The sequence below is a fragment of the Panthera leo genome, chromosome B2 (genome assembly GCF_018350215.1).
Source record: "Panthera leo isolate Ple1 chromosome B2, P.leo_Ple1_pat1.1, whole genome shotgun sequence".
Taxonomy (NCBI): Eukaryota; Metazoa; Chordata; class Mammalia; order Carnivora; family Felidae; genus Panthera; species Panthera leo.
Window position 1 is genome coordinate 136,772,220 of NC_056683.1, and position 27,860 is coordinate 136,800,079.

Sequence of the window (27,860 nt, forward strand, 5' to 3'; positions counted from 1 at the left end):
CCCAAGTATATGAGGGGTTGTGTGAAAATTATTTTTCTCTTGCTGAACCACATAGAATCAAAGTGCTTCTTTCGAACATACTGGCTTTTCTTTTTTTTTTTTCTGTCTCTTCTATTTCTTGTGGATATTATGGCTAATAACACAACAAGTTTAGGGAGTCCATGGCCAGAAAACTTTTGGGGTAAGATATTTTCTTTAACTGTTTTTAATTTAAAATTAGGATGCAGAAAAGGTCCTGCATAATTTATTGAGTGAACATCTCTGAGTTAGTTTGTTTACCATAAACTGGTTACTTAACTTTTCATAAGTTTATTATAATAAATATATTCATATAATGTGTTTAAGGTGGGTTTTGGAGACACTCAAGAAGAATCTGGGCAACAAGTATAGATTTTGTTTGGTGTTACAAAATATAATTAGAAAATAATGAGAATAAAAATGTGAAAAAAGAAAAGATGGAAATAATTGCTGTTTAGAATACGATAATGTGGATTTTGTTGGAAAAATAAGTTTTATTTGTCTTAAGGTTATAAAGTATATGTTTTATTTAATGAAATCAAGAATTGCTGAAGAGGTTATTTTTTCATTGTCAATGTCATACTCTTTATTTTCCAAAGGAAATCAAAACAACAAAATCTATACTTAAGGACTGTGATGTCATAGATAAAATAAGGAATCTTATTGTGAAATTAAAGGAAGAAAAAACTATAATAAAAAAAGTTCACTTGAAATAACATTACATATAACATTAAAAGGAAGCCTATCACAGAGGAAAAAAGAAACAATACAAAAGTACTTTTTGGCTGAGTTCAGGCACAGCTACTGGTTAAATATCAGTAATGGAGTAGAGCTGAGGTCAAAATTACCAGCTGTTCAAGGCTAAAGAAGGAAAATGCTAAGGAACATGGATTAAGATGTAAATTGACGAGTATTCTTGGATTCAGGGATATTTTAAAAATAAGGGGGACTATTTCAGTTAAATTCAGAAGAAAAATTTAAAGGAATCAATGGAGTTTATGAAGAGATCAATAGCCTTATTTTTTGTCTAGAACAGATTTTTAATTCCCTCAGAGAGTTATTTCATACTCTCTTTTGTGATTTGTGGGGATGCTTTGGGAGCTATCAGTGAAACGGAACAGCAATACTGACTGTCCCTAACAACCTCACCTAGCACCTAGCTGTCCGGCATCACAAAAATGTGCATGAAGGGAAATAATTCTTTTTTTTTTTTTTTTTCTTTTTTACCATCAACCCCTTTATGTTTGCTTCAGGCCTGGAAAGGAGGGTTATTAGTGAACACCCTAACATAATCATTAAAAAATAAGAAGAAAGTAAATTATGTTTGCATACTGTTAAGAATGGCTTTGGTAATAAGTAATTCTTGGAAAACCCAACAGCCAATAAGCCTTAAAACTGTGGGAGTCTTAATTATATATATTTGTTACAATACTGCTTGCTGTCTTCATTTATAAGAAAAGTGAATGCATTAAACACACACTGAAAAATAGCTAGAATTTGTTTACACCAAATTCATCATTACAAAATTAACTATACAAATTATTAAAAGTAAAGTAGCTCTTACTACAAAAATTAATCTGTGAAAGCCAGATCTATTTTTTTTTTTCAGACCATTTGAAGTTAAATTTCAGGTTTACTTAAGTGAAAGGAATCACTAGCCACTGACTAAAACATGGGTAATAATCATAAAATAAACCTGAATTAATAAGACAATGCTTAATTGAAGTCTATTTACCAATCCAAAAAACACTGATTTTTTTGTGTGTTATTTGTGCTTGAGAAGGAATTCAAACTTACTGTTTCAAAGATAGTTCCTAGGTTTTTTTTTTTTTTTTTTTTTTTTTGTCTTAGTAGGTGAATGCAATGGAAAATAGATGGAAATAATGAAAACCAGGAAGGGGAGTGTTACATTGATAAGCATTACCAAAACCAATGCAACCATGTTGAGCAGATATAGTGTTTGATGATTTGGGGGAAATATATGAAAGATCACATTATTTCTTCTGGGGTAAAAAATACTAAGTGTAAAATGTAAAAATCTAAACATAAATATAGTAAATGTAGAAATTTCCTAACATATAAATGTAGACCTTTTAAATTTTATTTCTTTTTTATATCTAAATTGGTATCTATTTTGATCACTGATTCCGCAAAAATATTATTTTGAAAATCTTATCAAGTACATTACCATGCATTTTCTATTGTGTCCAATTTTGAGTTTAGAGAATAAAGATGGAATTGCTGAGAAAAGGAAAACTTGCGCATTGAACTACATAAATTTCTCGAACTTAACGCAGTTAAGATGTATGGAAAGTTGTTTTCCAAATATCAGTTTTTGGGGGGTTACTTTAATGAATGCTGAAAAATAAGATAATGATACCAGGTTGTTACCAATAATAATAGCTTGCATTTTCATAGTAATCACCCACTAGGACTTATTAATGTTGTACAAGCATTACAGTCATTAGTGCAAGAGGAAGCAAAAAAATTGGTTTGAGGCCAACAACACAGCTGAAGGCCACCTGTATTTCTCTCTTTTGCTTTCTTTAATGCATTTTTCTTCTCTGGGAACATTCCCCACCAAAGCAGCAGGAACCAGAACCTGTAAAATTTGCGGCATCCTGCCTCCATGAAACAGTAGACACGTATCCTTAAACTTGGGATTCTCTCTCTCCCTCTCTCTCTGCCCCTCTCCCACTTGCTCTCTCTGTCTCTCTCTGTCTTGTAAATAAGTAAACATATACAATTTTTTTAAATGGCAAAAATGGTCCCAAAATCTTTCTTAGAGAAAAAAAAAAAAATGATGCTTTATCCGTTCCTATAAGTCGGAGAAGATTCACAGAAGGAGATAATCCTAGGAAGGACATGTTAATCATCATTTTCCCCACATTAACTTATTAACTCACTCATTCATTCACCTATCAGTTTATTAGTTTACTCGGAAGCATTGACTGGCCACCCATTATGTATTAGTCAATGGGTTAGGTGTTAGTGATATAAGCAAGGCGTAGTTGGACAATTTCAGGGAGTTCAGGAGAAATGCTACCAACATATATGCAGAAGCAAAAGCACACAAACCACATCTGTAGAGGTGAATGTCTTGAAGCAGATATTTTTATTTTTATTTTTTTTTAATTTTTTTTTTTTAACGTTTATTTACTTTTGAGACAGAGAGAGACAGAGGATGAATGGGGGAGGGTCAGAGAGAGAGAGGGAGACACAGAATCTGAAACAGGCCCCAGGCTCTGAGCTGTCAGCATAGAGCCTGACGCGGGGCTCGAACTCACGAGCTGCGAGATCATGACCTGAGCCGAAGTCGGACGCTTAACCGACTGAGCCACCCAGGTGCCCCATGGCAGATATTTTTGAAGTTTTGTGTACTTTCAGTGTAAAAATTTGACCTGATTTAACATAATAATGTTCAATCTTGTGACTTTAGATCTTCCTGTTTTCCTCTTTCGTAGGACCTTTCCCTAAGGTTGGAAAGGGCCTCAGGTGGGGGCATTAGAGACTATTAGGGGTATTGGAAGGAGAGGGCCTTTGATTCTTGATCTCATGTTCTGGTCTCTGCTGATATCTACCAATAACTATTTCTCATCTGTTTTTAGGGCATTGCCCTTTCCTCCCTTGCTTCCACTGCTGAGGGCTCTTACTGTAGAATCCGGCTCATGTGGTCTATGCAAATTTTGTTAATGGCATGGTTTCTCCTTTTTTTTTATGTCCCCTCTAGTCTACTGCTGCCTTTTATTCAGGGACTTTTCCATCTATCTCAGTGGTATAGAACAATATTGAATGCTCTCCCATAATCCGAGGGTTGTGAAAGTCTCTTGCGGTTAAGCTGTTTATCAAGTGCCCTAAGCCCAGATGTACCAATGTCTACCATCCCCATTTCTACTGTGCCTGTCAGGCACCCAGGGTTTCTCAGAGGGAAAACCCCATTTGGACCGCATTTGGACCCCAGGAAGCTGAGAATGGATACCAGTTTCTCTGGGATTCCCTAAATCAATCTATAACTCATCATGAGCAGAGATGGAGTGATGATCCCTTCTAGTCCCTTACTAGTCACATACTAGGTCAGGAGGGTGGGGGCTACATGGAAGGTTTAATGGCCTGGTAAGAAAAGGAAGAGAGATTGCTCTCTCTCTCACTCTCTGTGAGCATGCGCTGAGAAAAGGTCAAGTGAGGTCACAGCGAGAAATAGGTCACCTGCAAGCTATGAAGCTTTCACCAGACCCTGATCATGCTGACACCTTGATCTTGGACTTTCTAGCTCAAAGAACTAAGAAATAAAGGCCTGTTGTTTAAGCCATACAGGCTATAGTATTTTGTATGGCAACCCACATTGACAAGGACATGACTCGTAGACTATGGTTCATTTTTCCCAATACTGTTCTTAGAGTAAAAAGGTATGTTTTTGAGCCCTTTAGACTCTTAGCATTTTGAAATTCCAGCAAACAAACAGAACACTCTTATCTCTCTCAAAATATCTAGTGATTGCAGTAAAGCAACTGTTTTTCAAGGTTTTTACCTATTTGGTTTTCATCCATTCTACATATTTGATAATCCAATTAGAAATTCCAAGGATCAACTTTTTCTTTTTCTATGCATGCTTGCTAACCGTACGAATCCTCTCCAAAGTAATTGAAGAGATGAAGGGTTGTGAACTGATTTATTGGGTAGTCAAGTGTCAAGGGGAGAAAACCTTGGTTAATAGCTGAAAGTTCTATTTCCTGTAGAAATATGTCTACATTTAATACATTAAATTAAATGTTACAGGTCTACTCTCTGTAGATAGGAGCAGGATGTTCTCAGAGAAACTGGAGACAGAGTTTATTGAACACAAACCCCAATGATGTCCTCTATATTCCCTCCTCCTAAAAAGCAAGCCAATGTTATTATATTTCAAATGCGTCTTTAATTTGTATTTGTAAAACAAATTAAACATGTGTCCATCATTGGACACGTGTGCATCATTGCACATTAATGGCCTACCAATTATTTCCCTTATCTCAGTTACCCAGAAATCTTGAAAAACAAGTGTTTACAAATTGTTGTCTTTAAAGCAGCTGCATCTGAATTATATAAATAAATTTGAAAATGCATCTCTCACTGGGCTCCATGATCAGAGATTATGATTCAGTAAGCATGAGCCTAGAAGGCTGCACTGTTTAATAGGTCCCTGACCTTAGAACTCCTGTATCTACATTCAAGAGAGAAATTTGCCTATAATAGTCTTTTCTTGCGATAGTCTTGTCGGGCTTTGGTACTAGTGTTAGGCTGGTCTCATAAAACAAGTTAGGAAGCGTTTTCTTCTATGAGTTATGGAAGTTTGTGTTTTCTAAAACTTTTCCCACTTAAATTAAATTTCCATATATATTGCCTTAAAGTTGTTTGGGATACTCTCTCATATGTTTTTCCAACATTTTATTATAAAAATATTCAAATATAGAGAAACATCAAAGGATGCTTACAGTGAATACCCATACACATACCCCTTAGGTTCTATCATTTACGTTTTTTCTAAATTATTTTTTTAATGTTTTTTTCATTTTTTGAGAGAGAGAGAGAGAGAGAGAGAGACAGAGCATGAGTCAGGAGGGGCAGAGAGAGGGAGACACAGAATCTGAAGCAGGCTCCAGGCTCTGAGCTGTCAGCACAGAGACCGACGCGGGGCTGGAACTCACAAAGGGTGACATCATGACCTGGCTGAAGTCAGATGCTCAACCAACTGAGCCACCCTAGTGCCCCTATCATTTAGGTTCTTACAATAGTTATTTTATTCACCTACCTATTCACTTGCATTTCTTTCTTTTTTTTGTTTTTAATGTTTCTTATTTTTGAGAGACAGAGACAGAGCGTGAGCAGGGGAGGGGCAGAGAGAGAGGGAGACATAGAATCTGAAGTAGTCTCCAGGCTCTGAGCTGCCAGCACAGAGCCCGATGCGGGGTTCGAACTCACAGACTGCGAGATCATGACCTGAGCTGAAGTCGACCACTTACCGAGCTGAGCCACCCAGGTGCCCCTATTCACTTCCATTTCAACGTAGGCTGAAGATGTCAGTATACTTCTTCCTAATTACTTCAGCATGTATCTCATTAATCAGAATTCAATATTTTTTTATGTTTTTTTCCTTTAAAGTCAAATTTACCTACAATGGAATGTGTAAAATAAATAATAATGAAGTGCACAGATTGAAACTGAACATTTGCTGAATTTTTACAAACATGTACACATCTGAATCACTCTGTCTTCAATCATAGATATTAAATATTATCACAAACCTAAAAAGTTCCCTAATTCCACATCCCAGTCAGTTCCTGTCTGCAACATCCCCAGAAGAAACCATTATTTTGATTTTCTTTTCTAGAACAGATTAGCTTTGCCTGTTCTAGAACTTCTGATAAATGAAATAATATAGGATCTACTCTTTTGGCTATAAGAATAGAGCTGTAACAGATATTCTTGTAAGACTCTTTTGTTGATACATGTTTTCATTATTCTTCGTAACTTCCTAGAAGTGGAAGAGCTGGTCATAGCTTTAGTGTAGGTTTGATTTTATAAAAAAATTGTCAGGCCTTTTTCCAAAGTGGTTATGCAATTTACTTTTTGCAAAAATATATGAGGGCTCCAGTTGCTTCAGATCTTTTCCAACAGCTCTTTTTTTATTTTCAACCCTTTATATTGTAGCCTTTCTGGTCAGTATTTAGTTTTATCTTATTGTGGTTTTAGTTTGTATCTTCCTGATGCCTGATGATGGTGAGCAGAGGTTGACAAAGTATGGCTTACTGGCTAAATATGATGCATGACTTGTTTTTATAAATAAAGTTTTATTGGGACAATTGTGTGTTTATGATGTTTTGTGCTACAATAATAGAGTTGAGTAGTTTCAATAACTTATGACCTGAAAAGCCCAAAATATTTGCTCCCTGGGCCTTTAAAGACAAAAATTTGCTGATTGTGACATTGAACATCTTCTCTTGTGCTTATGGGAATTTGAATATATATTTTGAAGAAGAATCTGTTCATTTCTTTGGCGCATTTTTATTTTCTTTATCTTTCTCCTCCTTCTCCTTCTCCTTCTCCTTCTCCTTCTCCTTCCCCTTCCCCTTCCCCTTCCCCTTCCCCTTCTTCTGTCTTTTTATTATTGATTATAAAAGTCCTTTATATATTCTGGTGTCAGTCAGTTGTCAGATATATATTTGCAAAGTTTTTTTTTTTTTTTTTTAAGTTTATTTATTTATTTTGGAGAGAGAGGGAGGTGGGGCAGAGAAAGAGGAAGAGAGAGAAAATCTGAAGCAGATAGAGCCCTATGTGGGGCTTGAAAGATGAAGCTGAAATCAAGAATCCAAAGCTTGGGGCACCTGGGTGGCTCAGTCAGTTAAGTGTCCGACTTAGGCTCGGGTCATGATCTCACAGCTCATGATCTCACAGCTCATGATCTCACAGCTCGTGAGTTCAAGCCCTGCGTCAGGCTCTGTGCTGACAGCTCAGAGCCTGGAGCCTGCTTCAGATTCTGTGTCTCCCTCTCTTTCTGCCCCCTCCCCCACTCATGCTCTGTCTCTCTCTGCCTCTCAAAATACAGAAATATAAAAAAAAAAAAAAAGAATCCGAAGCTTAACCAACACACCATCCAGGTAATGTTTATTACCTGTAATGTGGCTTGTAAATGTTTGCTACCTGTCTGTGGCTTGCTTATTTATTTTCTAAAGTGTCTTTTGCTGAGCAGATTTAAAAACTTTTAAGTCTAATCTGTGTATCTAGGTATCACCTATCTACTGTGTTTGTGCTTATTTTAAAGAAATTAAAAGAAAATAGTCTTTTATATTTATACTGATACTATTTCTGATGTTCTTTATTTCTTCCTGAAGCTCTAAGTCTTTTAGCTGATATCATTCCCCCTCAATCTAAGGGTTTCCTTTAGCAAAGCTTTTATTTTTTTTATTTTTATTTTTTTCATTTGAGATTTTTTTTTTTTTTCAATATATGAAGTTTATTGTCAAATTGGTTTCCATACAACACCCAGGGCTCATCCCAACAGGTGCCCTCCTTAATACCCATCACCCACCCTCCCTCCCCTCCCACCCCCCATCAACCCTCTGTTCTCAGTTTTTAAGAGTCTTATGCTTTGGCTCTCTTCCACTCTAACCTCTTTTTTTTTTTTTTTCCTTCCCCTCCCCCATGGGTTTCTGTTAAGTTTCTCAGGATCCACATAGGAGTGAAACCACATGGTATCTGTCTTTCTCTGTATGGCTTATTTCACTTAGCATAACACTCTCCAGTTCCATCCATGTTAGCAAAGCTTTTAATGTAGTTCTGCTAGTCATGAGTTTTTCTCTAAACCTGGAAGATTATTTATTTCTCCATTATTCTTAACAGATAATTTTCAAGATATAGAAAATATAGTTTGATTGATTTTTTTGTTGCTTTGAAATATGATGGTATCCAATTGGGGATTAGTAGTTGTTCAAATAATTGTTTTTCTGAATGTAATTATGTCATTTTAATTTTTAATTTGGCTGCTGCCAGTTTACCTTTGATCTCCAGCTGTTTGATTATGATGTGCCTGTGTACAGTTCTTTACATATTTCCTGCTTGATATTTCAAGACTCTTGAATCTGTAAACTCATTTCTTTCATTAAGTTTGAAAATTTTCAGTCTTATTTCTTCAATTAGTTTTTAGCTCCATTATATTAAATATTTGTAAATTGTTCCATAGTTCCCTGAGGCTCTTCTCTTTTTCAAGATGGATAATTTCTATTAACCTATTTCTTTTTTTTTTTAATTTTTTTTTTTACATTTATTTATTTTTGAGAGACAGAGAGAGACAGTGTGAACAGGGGAGGGGCAGAGAGAGAGGGAGACACAGAATCCGAAACGGGCTCCAGGCTCTGAGCTGTCAGCACAGAGCCCATGCGGGGCTTGAACCCATGAACCGTGAGATCATGACCTGAGCCGAAGTCGACCGCTTAACCAACTGAGCCACCCAGGTGCCCCGTCTATTAACCTATTTCTAAGTTTATTGAATCTTTTCATTGTCATCTTAAGTGTAATGTTAGACTCATTGAGTGATTTTTTTGTTTTTTAGTTTTGATGTTCTTTTTAGTTCCATTTGGTTCTTTCTTAGAATTTGTATTTTCTGTTGATATTTCTCACTTTTCACTCTTTTTTTAAAAAAGAGGTTTTTTTAATGTTTATTTTTGAGAGAGAGAGAGAAAGGCAGAGTGGGCAGGGGAGGGGCAGAGATAGAGGGAGACACAGAATCCGAAGCAGGCTCCAGGCTCTGAGTTGTCAGCACAGAGCCCCATGGGGGGCTCAAACTCATGGGCAGTGAGATCGTGACCTGAGCCGAAATTAGCAGCTTAACTGTCTGGGCCACTCAGGCACTCCTCCGACTTTTCATTCTTTATGAACACTGTCCTTCACATCATTGAACATAAATATACAAGTTGCTTTAAAATTTTTGTGTGCTAATTCCAACATCTGGGCATTTTAGGCTATGTCGTTTGTTTATTATTATTTATTTTTATTTTTTAATTTATACCCAAGTTAGTTAGCATATAGTGCAATAATGATTTCAGGAGTAGAATCCAGTAATTCATCCCCTACGTATAACATCCAGGGCTCATCCCAACAAGTGTCTTCCTTAATACCCCTTTTCCCATTTAGCCATCCCTTCACCCCCATCCCCTCCAGCAGCCCTCAGTTTGTTGTCTATATTTAAGAGTCTCTTATGTTTTGTCTCCCTCCCTGTTTTTATATTATTTTTGCTTCCCTTCCTTTATGTTCATCTGTATTGTACCTTAAAGTCCTCACATGAGTGAAGTCATATGATATTTGTCTTTTTCTTTTTTTTATATTGTAGTATTTATTTATTTATTTTTAATATGAAATTTATTGTCAAATTGGTTTCCATGCAACACCCAGTGCTCATCCCAACAGGTGCCTCAATGCCCATCACCCACCCTCCCCTCCCTCACACCCACCATCAACCCTCAGTTTGTTCTCAGTTTTTAAGTCTCTTATGGTTTGGCTCCCTCTCTTTCTCACTTTTTTTTTTCCCCTTCCCCTCCCCCATGGTCTTCTGTTAAGTTTCTCAGGATCCACATAAGAGTGAAACCATATGGTATCTGTCTTTCTCTGTATGACTTATTTCACTTAGCATAACACTCTCCAATTCCATCCATGTTGCTACAAAAGGCTATATTTCATTCTTTCTCATTGCCACGTAGTATTCCATTGTGTATATAAACCACAATTTCTTTATCCATTCATCAGTTGTTGGACATTTAGGCTCTTTCCATAATTTGGCTATTGTTGAAAGTGTTGCTATAAACATTGGGGTACAAGTGCCCCTAAGCATCAGCACTTCTGTATCACTTGGGTAAGTTCCTAGCAGTGCTATTGCTGGGTCATAGGGTAGATCTATTTTTAATTTTTTGAGGAACCTCCACACTGTTTTCCAGAGTGGCTACACCAGTTTGCATTTCCAACAGTGCAAGAGGGTTCCCATTTTTCCACATCCTCTCCAGCATCTATAGTCTCCTGATTTGTTCATTTTAGCCACTCTGACTTTTTCTAATTTTGCTTAGCATAATACCCTCTAGTTCCATCCATGTAGTTGCAAATGGCAAAATTTCATTCTTTTTGATTGCCTAGTAATACTCCATTGTATATATATATACATCTTTATCCATTCATCCATCGATGGACATTTGGGCTCTTTCCATACTTTGGCTATTGTTGATAGTGCTGCTATAAACATGGGGGTGCATGTGTCCCTTCAAAACAGCACATCTGAATCCCATGGATAAATGCCTAGTAGTGCAATTGCTGGGTCATAGGGTAGCTCTATTTTTAGTTTTTGAGGAACCTCCATACTGTTTTCCAGAGTGGCTGCACCAGCTTGCATTCCCACCAGCAGTGCAAAAGAGATCCTCTTTCTCCGCATCCTCACCAACATCTGTCGTTGCCTGAGTTGTTAATGTTAGCCATTCTAACAGGTGTGAGGTGGTATCTCATTGTGGTTTTGATTTGTATTTCCCTGATGATGAGTGATGTTGAGCATTTTTTCATGTGTCGATTGGCCATCTGGGTGTCTTCTTTGGAGAAGTGTCTAATCATGTCTTTTGCCCATTTCTTCACTGGATTATTTGTTTTTTGGGTGTTGAGTTTGAGAAGTTCTTTATAGATTTTGGATACTAACCCTTTATCTAATATGTCATTTGCAAACATTTTCTCCCATTCCATCAGCTGCCTTTTAGTTTTGTTGATTGTTTCCTTTGCTGTGCAGAAGTTTTTATTTTGATGAGGTCCCAATAATTCAATTTTGCTTTTGTTTCCCTTGTTTCCTGAGACATGTTGAGTAAGAAGTTGCTGCAGTCAAGTTCAAAGAGGTTTTTGCCTACTTTCTCCTCAAGGATTTTGATGGTTTCCAGTCTTATGTTTAGGCCTTTCATCCATTTTGAGTTTATTTTTGTGGATGGTGTAAGAAAGTGGTCCAGGTTCATTTTTCTGCATGTTGCTGTCCAGTTTTCCCAGCACCACTTGCTGAAGAGACTGTCTTTATTCCATTGGATATTCATTCCTGGTTGTCAAAGATTAGCTGGCCATACGTTTGTGGGTCCATTTCTGGGTGCTGTATTCCGTTCCATTGATCTGAGTGTCTGTTCTTGTGCCAGTACCATACTGTCTTGATGATTACACCTTCGTAATATAGTTTGAAGTCCAGGATTGTGATGCCTCCAGGCTATGCCTTTGTTGACTACCTTTTCTCCTGAGAATGGGTCACATTTTCCTGTTTCTTCATATGTCAAGTAATTTCATATTGTATCTTTAACATTTAGAATGGGCTTTTGGATTTGGCTATATTACCCTGAAGACTACTTTTTTTTCTCATTTGTTTTCATGGGAAAATAACATAGTAGGAACTCAAACCACAAAAACCTATAAAGCCTGTCCTTTAACAAGCAGTTCAGGCTCAGTTTGGTTCAGTTAATTTCTTTATTTTCTCTAGTGATTCAAAATGAAACATGCAGTGTGGTTCTGGAGTTGGGCACAGTTACAGGATATGTTTATCCATAAAATTTTGAGACCCTTCTCTCTGGTATTCTCTTTTCTAAAATTTCTCTCTCATACTCAAACAGCTCTGGTTGCCAAAACCTCTGTCCTGTATTTCTCCAGATTGGAAATACTGCAGATGTTCAGTTGGTGTTTTACCTGCCCACATAATTCAGACTGGAAACTGTCCTCGGGCTAGAAGTTTTTCAAACTAGGAAATTCACCTACTGCCTGCTATTTGAGGCTTCCTTCTTTTTAATTTTTTTTAATGTTTCTTTATTTTTGGGAGAGAGAGAGAGAAAGAGAGAGAGAGAGGGCGGGGGGAGGAGCAGAGGGAAAGGGAGACACAGAATCCGAAGCAGTCCAGTCTCTGAGCTGTCAGCACAGAGCCTGATGCAGGGCTAAAACCCACAAACTGTGAGATCATGACCTGAGCTTAAGTCGGATGCTTAACCAAATGAACCTGGCTATATAATCTGTTCTAATGCCATCTTGTTAATTTCTGATATTGGTAATTCTCTCTCTCTCTTTTTCTTCTTTCTTCCCTTCTTCCCATTTGGTCATTCTTATCAGCAGTTAATCAATTTTTTATTAGATTTTTTTTCATGGAAACCACTTTTTATTAGGCTTTGATAATTCTCCCTCTTTGTTTCTTTTCTTTTTTCTATGTCTTTACATTCTGCTTTCTCTTATTTATTTCTCTTACTTATTTATTTCTCTTATTATTTACTGTATTATTCCATTTTACTTGTGTTTGATTTAGTTTTTTTTTTTTGCTAGCTTTTTGATATGGAAGATTATATAATTGATTTTTCAGCCTTTCTTCTTTTTATTTTTTTAATTTTTTAAGTTTTTAAATTTATTTTGAGAGAGACAAAGACAGCACCAGTGGGAAATGGGCAGAGAGAAAAAGAGAGAGAATCTCAAGCAGGCTTTGCACAGTCACTGCAAAGCCCCACATGGAGCTCAAACTCACAAAACCATGATTTCATGACCTGAGCAGCAATCGAATCAGATACTTAACCGACTGAGCCATATAGGCACCCCAGCCTTTCTACTTTTTAAATTTATGCCTCCAAAGGTACACATTTTCTTCTAAGCACAGCTTTATGTGCATATCATGTGTTTTGATATTTCATATTTTTAATATAACTCTTAAAATATTTTCTAATTTTCATCAGATATTTTTATTCAAATATTTTTATAAGTCCCATTCTTTCTTGAAATTGTTCAACTTGTTATGTGTTTTCTTTAACATATGAATTCATGGTTATTTTAATAATTGTGTTTGATAACTGTAATATCTTGATAATTTATGGTTATTTTTCTATGATATAGCCGTTCTCTTGGTTTTTGTTCATTTGGTCTTGTCTCTTGGAATGCTTTGTAATTTGTTATTTATGCTTAGTAATGGCTGAAGCATTGTAGAAACAATTTTAGACTCTAAGTAAGTTTACCTTTTTCTAGAAAGGATTAATTTTTCTTCTGGAATTAGTTGGGGTTAGATCTATTTTCATTTTATTTTATTTTATTTTATTTTATTTTATTTTATTATTAAGATGAAATTTTAAATAGGGTAATCAGGTTAAGTCTATATAAGAAGGTGACATATGAATGAAGACCTGAAGTTAGCCATGGAGATACCTGGGGAAAGAATTTCAGAAATAGGTTACAACCAGTGCAAGGTTCTGAGTCAGGAGCATATCCAGTATGTTGAAGGAACAGCAAAGAGGGTAGTGTGGATGGAGCTAAGACAGAGGAAGGGTAAAAATGAGCAAAGATAATTGGGAACAGGTCAATTTGGAACTTTAAGAACATTTTTAGGAGTTTTCTTTTGCTCTGGGAGAAGTGGAGGGTTTAGAACAGAATAGTGTGATTTGACTTCTATTTTCAAAGGTTCACTTTGGCTACTGTATTGGAATAGAGGGTTAGGGAATGGTGGGAATGATAGGGTCAGAGGTGGTGGTCATGTTGGACTAGGGAGGCAACAGAGTAGATAGAAGTTGAATTCTGCATATATTGTGGGAAAAAAACATATAGGATTTTCTGGAAGATAAGCTACACATAGAAAATACCAACACTTTGTTTATTTTATTATGATTAATCAAGTTGTCTGTGCCCTATTATTCTCTCAAAATATTTTTGTCAAATTCTTCTTATTGCATGAACCATCCTCCTGTATACTCTAAGGTACCAAGAACAGAAGAGCTTTATTTGGCATTAGCTGGGCTTCTGATTCTTAAAATTGCAAAGGGTATTGTGAATTGATCAATGTTCCTTTCTGTTGACACTGATAAAATCACTTTTCAGATTTGGAACAGTTCAACTCAAAGCCACTAGATGGTGACCTCTACTAAATTTTAATACTAACGGACAGACTGAAGCATTGATGTACTGAAAACCAGATTCAATATTAGAATCTTAGAATTGAAAGATACTATACTGGCCATTATTTATAGGTCAGCAAGTACCAAATGACTTGAGTAAGTCATACAACCATTAGTAGAAATAGTTATTATTCACTGAAGACTTATATACCAGCCCCTTGCTAGTTGTATAGATATACATTACAAAATCAGGATAAGGATATCTAATTTGTATTTTTACCTTACTGAGGTTAGAATGTGTACCTTTTACCTTCAAAGGGAGATCTTAAGATTATTGATAAACAAGAAGGTAAATTGTCCTTCAAAAAGGAGTATCTGTGCCAATATGTGTGTATTTTTTGGGTATATTGTTTTAATAGTACATTTAAAAAAAAAGACTTCCAGAATTTGTTATCAAAAATCTGCCAGAATGGAATTACATATATGAAAATTTAAAGCTACATGGCCAAGAGATGCTGTTTTCATTATATGTTTTCTGTATTCCAGTTTGGTTCAGAAAAATCATTAACTACAGTTGAATTAAAAAAAAATTCCTATGGAAGACCATTCTGGAACAGGCTATACTAAAATTATGGCTTGAACAGATAAAGGGGATTAAGAGTACATTGATCCTGATGAGGACTGAGAAATGTTTGGAATTGTTGAATCATTATTTTGTACACCTGAAACTAATAGAACATTGTGTGTTAATTAAACTTGAATAAAAAATTCAAAAATATGACTTGACATTTCTTTCTTATTGCTCTTCTGGATTTTTACACTGTTTATGCAGTTTGGATGTAAGGGAGCTTAAGAAGATAGATAAGGGGAGCCTGGGTGGCTCAGTCAGTTGTGTCCGACTTCAGCTCAGGTCATGATCTTGTGGTTTGTGAGTTTGAGCCCCACATTGGGCTCTGTGCTGACAGCTCAGAGCCTGGAGCCTGTTTCGGATTCTGCATCTCCCTCTCTCTCTGCCCCTCCCTTGCTTGTTCTCACTCTCTTTCTCTCAAAAATAAACACTAAAAAATTAAAAAAAAAGAAGATAGATAAGCTTTTTACCATATAGTTCAGCAAGTCTTAGACATTCTTACGTCATTATTATAGTTCATAGTTATTAAAAAAATTCTGCAAGTATGGTAGCAGCATAGGAATTAGTACGATTGGGGCCCCTGGGTGGCTCAGTCGGTTAAGCTTTCGGCTCAGGTCATGATCTCATGGTTTGTGAGTTCGAGCCCCGGGTGGGGCTCTGTGCTGACAGCTCAGAGCCTGGAGCCTGCTTTGGATTCTGTGTCTCCCTCTCTCTCTCTCTGCCCCTCCCCTGCTTATGCTTTGTTTCTCTCTGTCTCTCAATAATAAATACACGTTAAAAAAAAGTACTAAGAATTAGCACGGTAATTTCTAATATGAATATTTGACTAACTTCACGGGTTAGGAAGCCATTTTCATGGTATGTGCACTCAAGTGAACAACAAAAATTAAGCAAATCCATATAAAAGCAGCATGATTTTTTTCTGTCATTTTTATAACTTCTGCTCCATCTTATCTTAATTTATATTCATTCAAAATGTAACTGGTTTATTACTAATGTATATATATTATTCTCATGATTCTCATGTACATTTAAAATTTATCATTTAATCTTTTCAGATATCTCTATAACCCTATACAGTCTTCTATTTATAATAGTAATAAGATATTTTGAGTTATTATTACCTATACTGCCTGCCATTTCCCTAAATTTCAGGCATAGATGGTACATCTACAGTGTTAAATATGATATTTAATATTATAACATCATAAATATTATAATATTTAGTTTTAGTGCCACAAAAAATGCTTTTATTCACAAACTGAAATTTTTCATTTAAGAAAATTTTGATGAATGAATATATTCTATAACACTGGTCTGCTAGAGTTTGGATATTACCCTTGTTTTCTTATATCAGAATAGTATATTTTGGAAATTAGTCATCTGGCACATAAATATATTTCTTACTCTGCGTATTTTGGTTGCCTTTGCTAATTTTCTCCATCAATTTCAGAGACAAGACATTATTTTCCCTTGATTGTACATTTGAAAAGTATCTAACTTTTTTCTTGAAATTAAACCTTATGCTATTTTTCTCTTTTTTAAATGTTTTTAGTTATTTTTGAGAGAGAGAGACAGAGATACAGAGGGAGACACAGAATCTGAAGCAGGCTCCAGACTCAGAGCTGTCATCACAGAGCCTGATGCAGGGCTCAAACTCATGAACCGTGAGATCATGACCTGAGCCGAAGTCTGATGCTTACCCAGCTGAGCCACTTAGGCGCCCCAAACCTTATGCTGTTTTTCAATAAAGATAAACCACTGAGAACATTTTATTTGTCATAAGAGACAGCAATAGAGAGGCTCAAAGGATACAAACACTGAGACCATCTATAGGAACTCCTATAACCCTTAAAGGCCTTTATGGGGTAACTAAATCTATTTTCTCTTTAAAGATTCTAGTTTTATCCCCATTTAGTTGAAGTGAAGTGAATATATCTCTTTAATATCATCTATTATATCTGCTTATAGCCTGAGATATTTAGAATCCTCGATCAGACCATAGTGGTAACATTGGTTTACAGAAAAACAGGGGCATATACTCTGCAAACTTGAATATTTGTCTTCTCATTTTATTCCATTTATGAGTGAAAGCAATAGTCCCTGACCAATGCTAGCTGTCAGTATTCAATCATCAAAACAAATCAAGTGTTAGTTCTACCACATAAAACTTAGACTCTGTTTCAGTATCATTAAAATGAGGATTCTGAACCAAGGCATTTTTAAGAGTTAGTTTTAGCTGAAACCCCTTATCTATAATTCTATATCTGAAGTTAATATTTCTTTTTTTTAATTAAAAAATTTTTTTAATGTTTTACTTAGCTTTGAGAGAGAGAGACAGAGTACAAGCAGGGGAGGGGCAGAGAGAGAGGGAGACATAGAATCTCAGGCAGGCTCCAGGCTCTGAGCTATCAGCACAGAGCCCGATGTGGGGCTTGAACTCGTGAACCACAAGATCATGATCTGAGCCAAAATTGGATGCTTAACCGACTGAGCCACCCAGGTACCCCTGAAGTTGTTAATATTTCAAATTCTCCAGTAGAAACTGTTGATTCAGGAGAATGTTATCTATAGAATGCATAATATTGCCTTAACACAATTTTCCCAAGTATTTCTTTTTGTAACAGGCTATCAAATCTGGTATTAAATTGGTACATTTTTTATGCATTTTAAGTTCTTCACTTACGTTTTAGATTAATATTTTCTTACAACACACCTAAGAAATAAAGTATTCCCCTTATGGGTTTGCTTGAGAATTAAGTGGTATGATACATGCAAAACAGTGCCTGAGACCTATAAATTAAATTAATTACATAGAAACATACTATAGTGTTTAACAAAATAATGAAATAAAAATAAGATTGCTTGTTTTATAAATTATATTCCTCCAAATATCGAAATTACCTAAAGTATTTTTTAAATTTTTTTTAATGTTTATTTTTGAGACAGAGAGAGACAAAGCATGAGCAGGGGAGGGTCAGAGAGAGAGGGAGACACAGAATCTGAAACAGGCTCCAGGCTCTGAGCTGTCAGCACAGAGCCCAACACGGGGCTCGAACTCACGGACCGTGAGATCATGACCTGAGCCGAAGTCGGATACTTAACTGACTGAGCCACCCAGGCTCCCCAAGTTTTTTTTCATGTTGATTTATTTTGACACACAGAGAGAGAGAGAGTATAAGCAGGGGAGGGGCAGAGAGAGAGGGGGAGAAGAGAGAGAATCTTAAGCAAGTTCCATGCTCAGTGCAGAGCCTGATGCTGGCCTCGATCTCACAACCATGGAATCAAGACCTGAGTCGAAATCAAGAGTCAGATGACCAAGCGACTGAGCCACCCAGGTGCCCCAAAATTACCTAAAGGTTTAATGAAAACTTTCTGGGGTGGAATAATAGAACTTCAAGGAGCTAATAGTTTACCTACTAGATCTCTACCTAATGCTTTATTCTCCTATTCAAAAGTACAACATCTAGATGAACCTTGGTATATCTTTCATTCATTGTTCTAAATAGGAAGATAGCCTTTCTGAGTAATTTTGTCCAGATTCTTTGATTAATGTGTTTCTCATCGTAATTAACTCATGGATTCTCCAGGGTATAAACTATTCTATAAAGAAACTCTTCTAGGGATGACTGATCACTTAATAACATTTAATAATGAATTATTCAAATTATATGTAATACATCTCACAAAAAACAAGATTGACAAAAATTCACTGAAATAGGTAAAATTAGGTTTTTTTTAAGCCAAAGTACCAAACTGAGTAAACTGCCTGGACTCAGAGACCTACTTATTTGAGAAGAAGGCAAAAGACTTAGTTCTATCGAGTATTTGAGTAGCTCGTGATTTTTCTTTATTTTCTAGAGCAAATTTTCAGTGAGGGGTGCCTGGGTCACTCAGTCAGTTGAGTGTCAGACTCTTTGATTTCTGCTTGGGTCATGATCCCGGGGTTGTGAGACTGAGCCCTGTGTCAGGCTCTGCACAGTGTAGAAATTCTCTCTCTCCCTCTGCCCTTCTCCCCCACTCGTGCCTGCTCTCTCTCTCTAAAATTAAACAAACAAACAAGCCAAAAAAATAAATAAATAAAACCCAACAACAACAGCAAAAAACACATTTTCAGTGAGGTACAGAATTTATGCAGCCAAAACTTAAAGGAACTTTAGTGTTAATGATTATGAAACAATAAAAATTTGAGCAAATCTATTGTCTCGTAAACTTACATAAAATAGTAAAGGCATATAAATCTCACGAAGTAAGAAGATACTGAAATTTTTCTAAAACATTATGATTTAATCCAATTATTAAATCACTGCTAGAAAATAACATCATAATCGAGATCTTAGGAGCAAGAACCTCTAAACCTCAGTTTGTAGCCCCACTCCCCCCATGTCTTATTTCTAGTGTTTTAGACGGTGTAATCCTTTGGAATAATTTTTAGGTTCTTTTGACTTTGGGTCTCTTGTGACTAAGTGTTTTCTTTCCTATTCTTATGGTTACTTCCCACATTAAGTCATTATTATTATCGGGTATCTGGATCATGGCAGGAATGTTCAGACCTGTTTCAACTATCTTCCCTTCTCTGGGCCTTGGTCTGTCTCATTTATCATGGTTAGCTCTGTATTCTATCCTTCCTATTAGGTCACTTTGTTCAAGGCTCTCTCTGCCCACAGTAGAGAGATTGAACTTTTTAGAGATGCCCTCATAATCCTTCATCATCTGACCTCAATCTGCTCTAGGCAAAGTGGCCAACGGCTCCCTTATTGCAGGCTTAGAGGACATTTTCTTACCTTCATTGAAGTCTTATAGCATGTAAACTCCACCAGGGCTAACATTTTGTTTTCTTCACTCTTGCCTATAAATTTAGCCCTGCTTGGTATCTAGTGGGTGTTTTACATGTTAAATAAATGAATAGATAAATGTCTCTGGGGCAAGTAGCTGGTAATCACTTCCATCTAAAATTGTTACTTAGAATCAGTGCTAGTATATTTTTTGTCTGATCAGGCCTCCCAAATTAGTCCTTCTTTGTTTCTTTGTTTACTTCTGCCACCTGTTAAGTTGTGATTTTCCTGGAAATCTATTCTCAACTCACTTCTAAACACACTCTTGCTTTTAGTGTAAGTGCTTTCCATGATGGCTACAAGTCTCCTGTACTATAAAGATTCCTAATTCTGCTCCTCTTTAAGCTCCATATTTATTTAACTCTGATTCCAAATGAGTATCTCAGGAGCACTCAAGTTCAGCATCTTCCACAATCTTACATTTCTTCTTGGTTTGGATGAATGATGCTAATATCTACCCTTGCCTGCCCATGCCAGAATCCCGGGAGTCATTGTAAATTCCTCCTTTCCTCAGTGTAGCAACGTATGGTGTATGGTGTTTTTACTGGTTGACTTTTAGAGGACAGAGGTGGGGAGGAATTATGTGTCCTTTGTTTTTTATTTTATTTCATTTTTTGTCTTGAAGGACTCTAAAATTTTCCCCTCACTCTTCCCTCTTTTCTTTTTCATTGTGTGGTTTCCAAAAAGCACCTCTCTTTCTCTGTCATTTCTCTTTTTAACACCTTTATTGAGATAATTCACATACCATAGGATTCACCCATTAAAGGGTACAATAAATGGTTTTGTTATAGTCACAGAGTTGTGTGACCATTGCCACCATCTCATATGAGAACACTCTGGCCTTCAAAAAGAAACCCATGGCCATTAGTATTCCCTCCCGTTCCCTCCCACCCCACCCACCAGCAGTAGGCAATCACTTATCTGCTTGTTCTCACCATAGTTTCCCTACCCCTCTTCTGGACACTTCCTGTAAATAGAATCTTACAAGATGAGATCTTTTGACTGCACACTTTACCCTCTTCTTCCTAAGGGAAGGATTACTTTCCAAGGCTGTCTTTTCACATTCTTTTTTTTTCTTTCTTTCTTTTTTTTTTTAATATTTATTTATTATTGAGAGACAGAGAGACACTGAGCATGAGCAGCGAAGGGCCAGAGAGAGGGGGAGACACAGAATGCGAAGCAGGCTCCAGGCTCTGAGCTGTCAGCACAGAGCCTAATGCGGGGCTCGAACTCACAAACTGCGAGATCATGACCTGAGCTGAAGTCGGACCCTCAACTGACAGAGCCACCCAGGCACCCCTGCCTTTTCACATTCTTGCATGCACTTGTAAATCCCTTTACTATAGTCGGGTGTGCTTATGAAACAGAATACCTTTTCATTATTTTTACACTTTTTCTGGAACCGTCCTTTTTCTCCATGAAGACTTGAGATAGAAGCATGGGAGAGAAGGTATTGATATCTGTTTTATCAGTTTACTTTCTTGGTAATTGAAGTTTGGATGTTCTTCGTCTTCTAATTATGCTGAAGGCGTGGGTTTTGTATCATTTTATTTGTGCATCTTGTTTTCTATTGTTTTTTTGGAAGAAATTCTGGGACATTCTGATTTACACAGCTATCATTGCCTTGGCAGCCCAGAATTCCTATAACTTCTTTTTTAGGTTCCCAATATTTGGGGGCACTGACAGTTACAAGTGAATTTTGAATTTTACTAGATAGCCAATGAGTCTGATTTTATTTTCTGACTGTATTTATTATTTATTTGCTGTTTCCAGATAAAGCCTAATTTTCTAAAATCTCTGTCGCAAGAGATTGAATTTTAAGGCTATGAGTCAATATTATTTTTATGAGACATTTTGGGAGAACAATACTTGGTCCAGCAGAGCTGTTCTAAATCATCTTCTCATTTAGAGTCCTCTTCCTATTACAAAGAATTTATTGTTTAGATTTGATTTAAGCGACTGTTTTGGAGGATTTTGATCTAAGCATTTGTGGAGGTAACTGTGAAAGTAGAACAAAACATACATAGTCTTGACACAGGAGATAAATGTGAACATAAGGTAGAAGGACGCCAATTGCTTCTATATCTTAAGATTAAGGAACAACGAGTAGTCTTATGTATTTATCAGCATTGGTTTGTTTTGCTCTTTCTGCATTATATATTTTCTATATATTATCATAGATTGCAACAATAACCTGAAAAGAACCTTGATAACCATAAAATCTAACTTCTTCATTTAAAACATAATAAAATGAGGGGTGCCTGGGTGGCTCAGTCGGTTAAGCGTCTGACTTCGGCTCAGGTCATGATCTCACGGTTCATGATTTCGAGCCCCACACTGGGCTCTGTGCTGACAGCTTGGAGCCTAGAGCTTGCTTCAGATTCTGTGTCTCCCTCTCGCTCTGGCCCTCTCCTGCTCACGCTCTGTCTCTCAAAAATAAATAAATAAATGTCAAAAAATAAAAAATAAAGAAAACATAATAAATGAGTCCAAACAAATTTCCTAAAAATCATACAATATGCTAAAGATAAAGCTGAGTTGGGAATCTTGAATCAGTTAGCTTTTGCTGTATAACAATCTACCCCAAAACATAGTGTGGTAGGGTCCCCTCCCTAAAGAGGAAAAGAGAGAGAGAGAGAGAGAGAGAGAGAGAGAGAAAAGGAGAGACCCAGAACAAAACAACCCACAAAACTTCAAGATAACCTGGCTATGCACCTGTGTGACAACATCCCTCATGACCTCGTAAACTGAGACCACTTAATCAGACTACATGTTTGTGTGTGTTACCATATATGGGAGACAAAGAAATAGAAAATGCATTAAAAAAGCTATGCCACGTGACGTTCAGTGCTCAGTTCTTTCGGGTACGAACCCAAATGAGCGGTGCCCACAGGAATAAAGTTGCTTTCTGGAAATTAAAAGGCCTCGGTGTCACGACTCTCTGTGCGAGAATCCTGCTACAACAGCAGCTTAAAAATATCATCTATTCAGCTCACAATTCTGTGGGTTAGTAGTTTGGATGGGGATCAGTCAGCTAGATAGATTTTCTGCTGGTCTTCTCTCATGTGTCACACTTAGTTGTTAGGCTGACTAACACCTGAATGATCTAGGAAGACCCCATTCATGTGTTTGGAGGTAGCCGTGTCTTGGCCGTAGCAATGGAGTAACTGGCCCAATGTGTCTCTCATCATCCAGTAGGCAAGCCTGGGTTTGTCGGGCGCTGGCAATTACAGGGCTTCTGACAACAGCTGGGGTGGAAGCTGAAAGGCCTCTTGGAGTTTAGGCTGCATTTTGCACAACTTGATCTCCATTGCATCCCATTGGTAAAAGCAGGCTGTGAAGCCAGCCCAGCTTCAAGGGCAGGGAAGTAGATTCTACCTCTCAAAGGGAGGAACTTCAAAGCATATGCAGCCTCTCTGTTTATTTGTTTGTTTTGTTTTTTCACAATCTCAAAACCTCACTGAGCTAATTTCCAGTCCATGGCCCTCTCAGTACAGAATCCCTAGATAAGCAATGAGATAAGATACCTCTTTACTTCACGGTAACTAATTTTTGTTCATGAAACAGTAACTAATGTTTGTTGATGAAACCAAAAAGTGATACTTGAAATGGATCTTGAAGAACAGGTTTTTCAGGCAGAAATTTAAAAGTTGTGTCCAGATATAAGGAAAAATACGTGGGAAAGCACAGAGATTGAGAGAAAAAGACAGACTCTGGGATAGTGAGAAAATCAGCATGACTTGTGGGTTAGATCATGGGGAAATGTGGTGGGGTCTTCCAAGGCTGGTGATAAGACATGGGAAGTCTTCTGATGTGCAGAATGTCTTTACATTCAAAGCAGGGGCTCTGCTCCCCAGTTTTCTTCTAAAAGGGGTTTTTAGGGGCGCCTGGGTGGCGCAGTCGGTTAAGCGTCCGACTTCAGCCAGGTCACGATCTCACGGTCCGTGAGTTCGAGCCCCACGTCGGGCTCTGGACTGATGGCTCAGAGCCTGAAGCCTGCTTCCGGTTCTGTGTCTCCCTCTCTCTCTGCCCCTCCCCCGTTCATGCTCTATCTCTCTCTGTCCCAAAAATAAATAATAAAAAACGTTGAAAAAAAATTAAAAAAAAAATAAATAAATAAAAGGGGTTTTTAGTTCACAAGAAAAAGCATTAAGATAGAATTTCCATTTGGGGAAAACCAACTCCCCTACCCCCTGAACAGGAAATCTGAACAAATACAAGTTCTGTGAATGGAAGGATACTGGTGTATAGCAGAGATTCTATGGATCCAGGGGACAAAACTGTCATTATCACAGTGAGGGCATGACAGCAGCATGGACTGGAAATGATGGTCCAAGAAAGAGCACAGTAGTCTGCATGGGTCATGTCATCAATGAGTCAGACATACAGGTTACAATCCAGGAGTTCAGGAAATAGAACATAAATCAGTCAGCCCACCAGATGGCTCTAGCTCAGCACTTCCTGTTACAAAATGACCACAGGAAGTGCGATGTCATGAAACCTGCAGGTGGGAGACATCGCTGGGGTTGATGAAAGCAGAGGCAGGAAAAGGCAAAGTCAATTTGACTACAAAATCCTTTATCAATTTCTGGAACGTTATTACTGCCGCAGCCCAAGAGGAAATAATCTTAGGACTATATTTGCAAGCTTATAAACATTTATGAACTGAAGAATCACCTTTAAAAAAACAAAAAGACTATTCTCATTTATTACAGGTGATAAAAGAGCATCAGCAAGGTGTAATGCTACAGCTAAAAATGTTGCTTTAGATCCTTTTGCTTTAAAAAATAGAAGCATATCAGCTGACATTCATATATGGACCTAGTGCTGTCTTTTATTTCCCTAATTCAAAATCGCTTTCAATTAATCATGTACCCATAGTTACTGTTGGTGCTCTGTCCTGTGGTTTTAGTTGAACACCCATTTGCAAATGAAATTACCTATTTGATTTTGTTTGTTTGTTTCAGAGGATGTTATCACGTCCTTCTCAGTGTCCATTACAATTGTGCTCGTAATCGGAGGGTTTATTTGGGCTCTGTGTGTCTGTTTGTCTCGAAGAAGAGCCAGTGCCCCCATCTCGCAGTGGAGTTCAAGCCGGCGGTCTAGGTCTTACAACCATGGCCTCAACAGAACTGGATTTTACCGCCACAGTGGCTGCGAACGGCGAAGCAACCTCAGCCTGGCCAGCCTCACTTTCCAGCGACAAGCTTCCCTGGAGCAGGCAAATTCCTTTCCAAGAAAATCAAGCTTCAGGGCTTCAACTTTCCATCCCTTCCTGCAAAGTCCACCACTTCCGGTGGAAACTGACAGTCAGCTGGTGACTCTCCCTTCCTCCAGCTCGGTTCACACCGTCAGCACTTCGCACAGTCTGAGCCGCCCGGATTTCCACTGGTCCAACAACAGTCTTCGAGTGGGCTTTTCCACACCGCCCCCACCTGCCTATGACTCAATTATAAAAGCATTCCCAGATTCCTGAAGAGGGTGCTTTTGTTTTTAATTTGTTTCTTCCCTTTCTTGGCTTTTCCCGAAAGAAAATTACAGACAGGCTAAATGGAATTTTGAGGGCATGGCCCAAACAGCTGATGAGTTTCCAAGTTGAATTATGTTCATGCACTATAATTCAAGGCAGAAAATGTAAAACACATTTTCTTTGAATACACTTTTTCCTTTTGTCTCACAGAATAGTAATGTTTTCCAAAAAGGTATATATTTATGTTTGTTTTTTTTTAACTCAACCTGAAGGTTATTAAAGACAGTGGTTCTTATCTGAGACTCGGCTGTGATACAGTATATAAATATTTTAGACTAAAATTAAAACTTTAGATATTTGTGGTTTACAATCCTCATTCACTGTCCAATGTGACTATAAAGGGGGAAAAATCACTATGTCACTTTAAAAAAAAAATCTATCCTAAAGAATTTTAATTTTACCTTCCTCAGAATGACATGAATCATTTTATAGTCTTGGATTTTTAATGGATTATATGAGCACAAAAGTGACAGAACAGAGATTTTAAAGTTCCTTGATGGCACTCATTTATGACAAGTGTGGGAACCAAGCAAAGGAAGAGAAACTCTGTGGGCGTTATAGGACACTTCAATTTTGACACTTATTTTCCCCCCACCCCAGCCTCTTTTGGTGCCTTCCCCAAGAATAGTTACCTACATCATTGAGGCAAAATCCTTGGGTTTACTAAGATCATCTAACTCTCCTTCACTGTTATAGTTATGTTGTTAGACAAGCAATACCAGCAAACCCAATTCTTTGACCTAAAAAACAAACTTTAATAACACCAAGCTTACATTTTTCCTTGGATATATTTTATTTCTTAGATATAAAGTTAGCCATTGGGGAAAGCACTTTATCTAGGGACCATCTCTTGTGAGTTCGCAGACAAATGGGGGTCAGTAGGGAGGAAGTCTATCATTGCGACAACCATGAAGATTGCTCCTTCCTGGATCGACTCATCAGATATCATCCCTTGTTTGATTTTCTACGAATTTCAACCTCACATTCTATGAAGAGTCTTTGTACAATGATTAAACCATGTCACATGGTCTTTGGTGCAGACACTTATTTAAGGAGTCCACTTCCACAGAGGGCCACCCTCTTGAAACAAGGTACATTCCCACATATGGGCACCAGAGAGCTTCAGTGGCCAGATGCTTACGGCTGTCCCTCTTCATGTAAGGACACAAGTTCACTGGAGTATTATTCAAAAGGCCTATAGTTCATTTCTGATATAGTGACTATTTAGCTTATGTTGCTGTTTGTTTCTCTGAACACTGGGATTTTTCATGAAGAAAAATGTACTCTTATTTTAGCTTCTGCAGTGCAGTGCTCACAGCTAATAGTGTCTGAGTATGTTTCGAGAACATCATAATTTTTACATAGTAAGAGATTCTGTACGGCATTCTGTTTTTTATTTTTGTTTAGCATTTATTTTCCATTGTTCCTCAAGGACAGTTATTCTTAATGAGGTCTATAGATTGATGCTGTCTAATGTAATATACCAACAAGAAAGAAAGAAAGAAAGAAAGAAAGAAAGAAAGAAAGAAAGAAAGAAAGAAAGAAAGAAAAAGAAAGAAAGAAAAAGAAAGGCAAGGAAAGGAGGGAGGCAAAAAAGCAGTTAGGAAGAAGGGAAGAGAAGAGGAAGAAAGGTATTAAGAAAAAATTCTCACAGGATAACCAATTTGTTATAAGTTGGTTTTTAACAAATCTGGCAATTGTCATGTAGCCAGTTAAGATTTCAGGAGAGCATTAACTTAGTAACAAAGCTATCGTTTACTTCCAGGTCATCCTTAATGTTTCACATGAGAAGTAAACAAAGTGTATGGCTTTTATCTAGAATTTATACTGGGATAAAAATCGCTTTATAGCTTTCAAATTAGGAAAATGGGAGCAGAAATCCCGCGGTGAATTTAACCATCTGGCAGAATTGTTGCCTCCTCTTTCCTCAATTATGAAACAATCAAAATGAGTATCTTATAAATATTGTGCAATTTATGAAATGTGAAATTTAAGCAAAAACTAGAGACTTTTTAAGTTGTATCTGTTTAATTTGAAATGTTTAGTTGATTATGCAATAAAATTAAACTGATGTCAATTTTGGTTCACAGTTTGTTTATTGAGTGACCTGTGACTATCTCACATTTACTTTGGTATTCTAATTCAGTCTAGGCCATTCTTTATCTATTCTTGAGAAACAAACTTTATTTTATATAGAAATGGGTAACAAAAAAAGGTTACATCATAAAAGATGGAACAAGGTGTTTTAATTAATAACGCAGATGTAAAATGAGTACTTTTTAAAAAAAATTAATTAAAAAATTTTTTTAAACGTTTTATTTATTTTTGAGACAGAGAGAGACAGAGCATGAGCAGGGGAGGGCAGAGAGAGAGGGAGACACAGATTCCGAAGCAGGGTCCAGGCTCTGAGCTGTCAGCACAGAGCCCGACACAGGGCTCAAACTCACAAACCACGAGATCATGAC

General features: G+C 37.1%; 1 protein-coding gene across 1 annotated transcript; it reads left to right on the top strand.

Moving 5' to 3' along the window:
• Positions 1-26,863, top strand: MYCT1 (MYC target 1). Its single transcript, XM_042940097.1, has 2 exons — positions 1-181; positions 24,833-26,863. The coding sequence occupies exons 1-2, from the start codon at positions 10-12 to the stop codon at positions 25,339-25,341; spliced, it is 681 nt and encodes a 226-aa protein (XP_042796031.1). The 5' UTR covers positions 1-9; the 3' UTR covers positions 25,342-26,863.
• Positions 26,864-27,860: the final 997 nt, after the last annotated feature.

Coding starts and splice junctions, on each gene's coding strand:
- MYCT1 (XM_042940097.1), top strand. CDS start 10: ATGAGGGGTTGTGTGAAAATTATTTTTCTCTTGCTGAACCACATAGAA. Junction 182..24,832: donor ATGGCCAGAAAACTTTTGGG/GTAAGATATTTT, acceptor TGTTTGTTTCAG/AGGATGTTATCACGTCCTTC.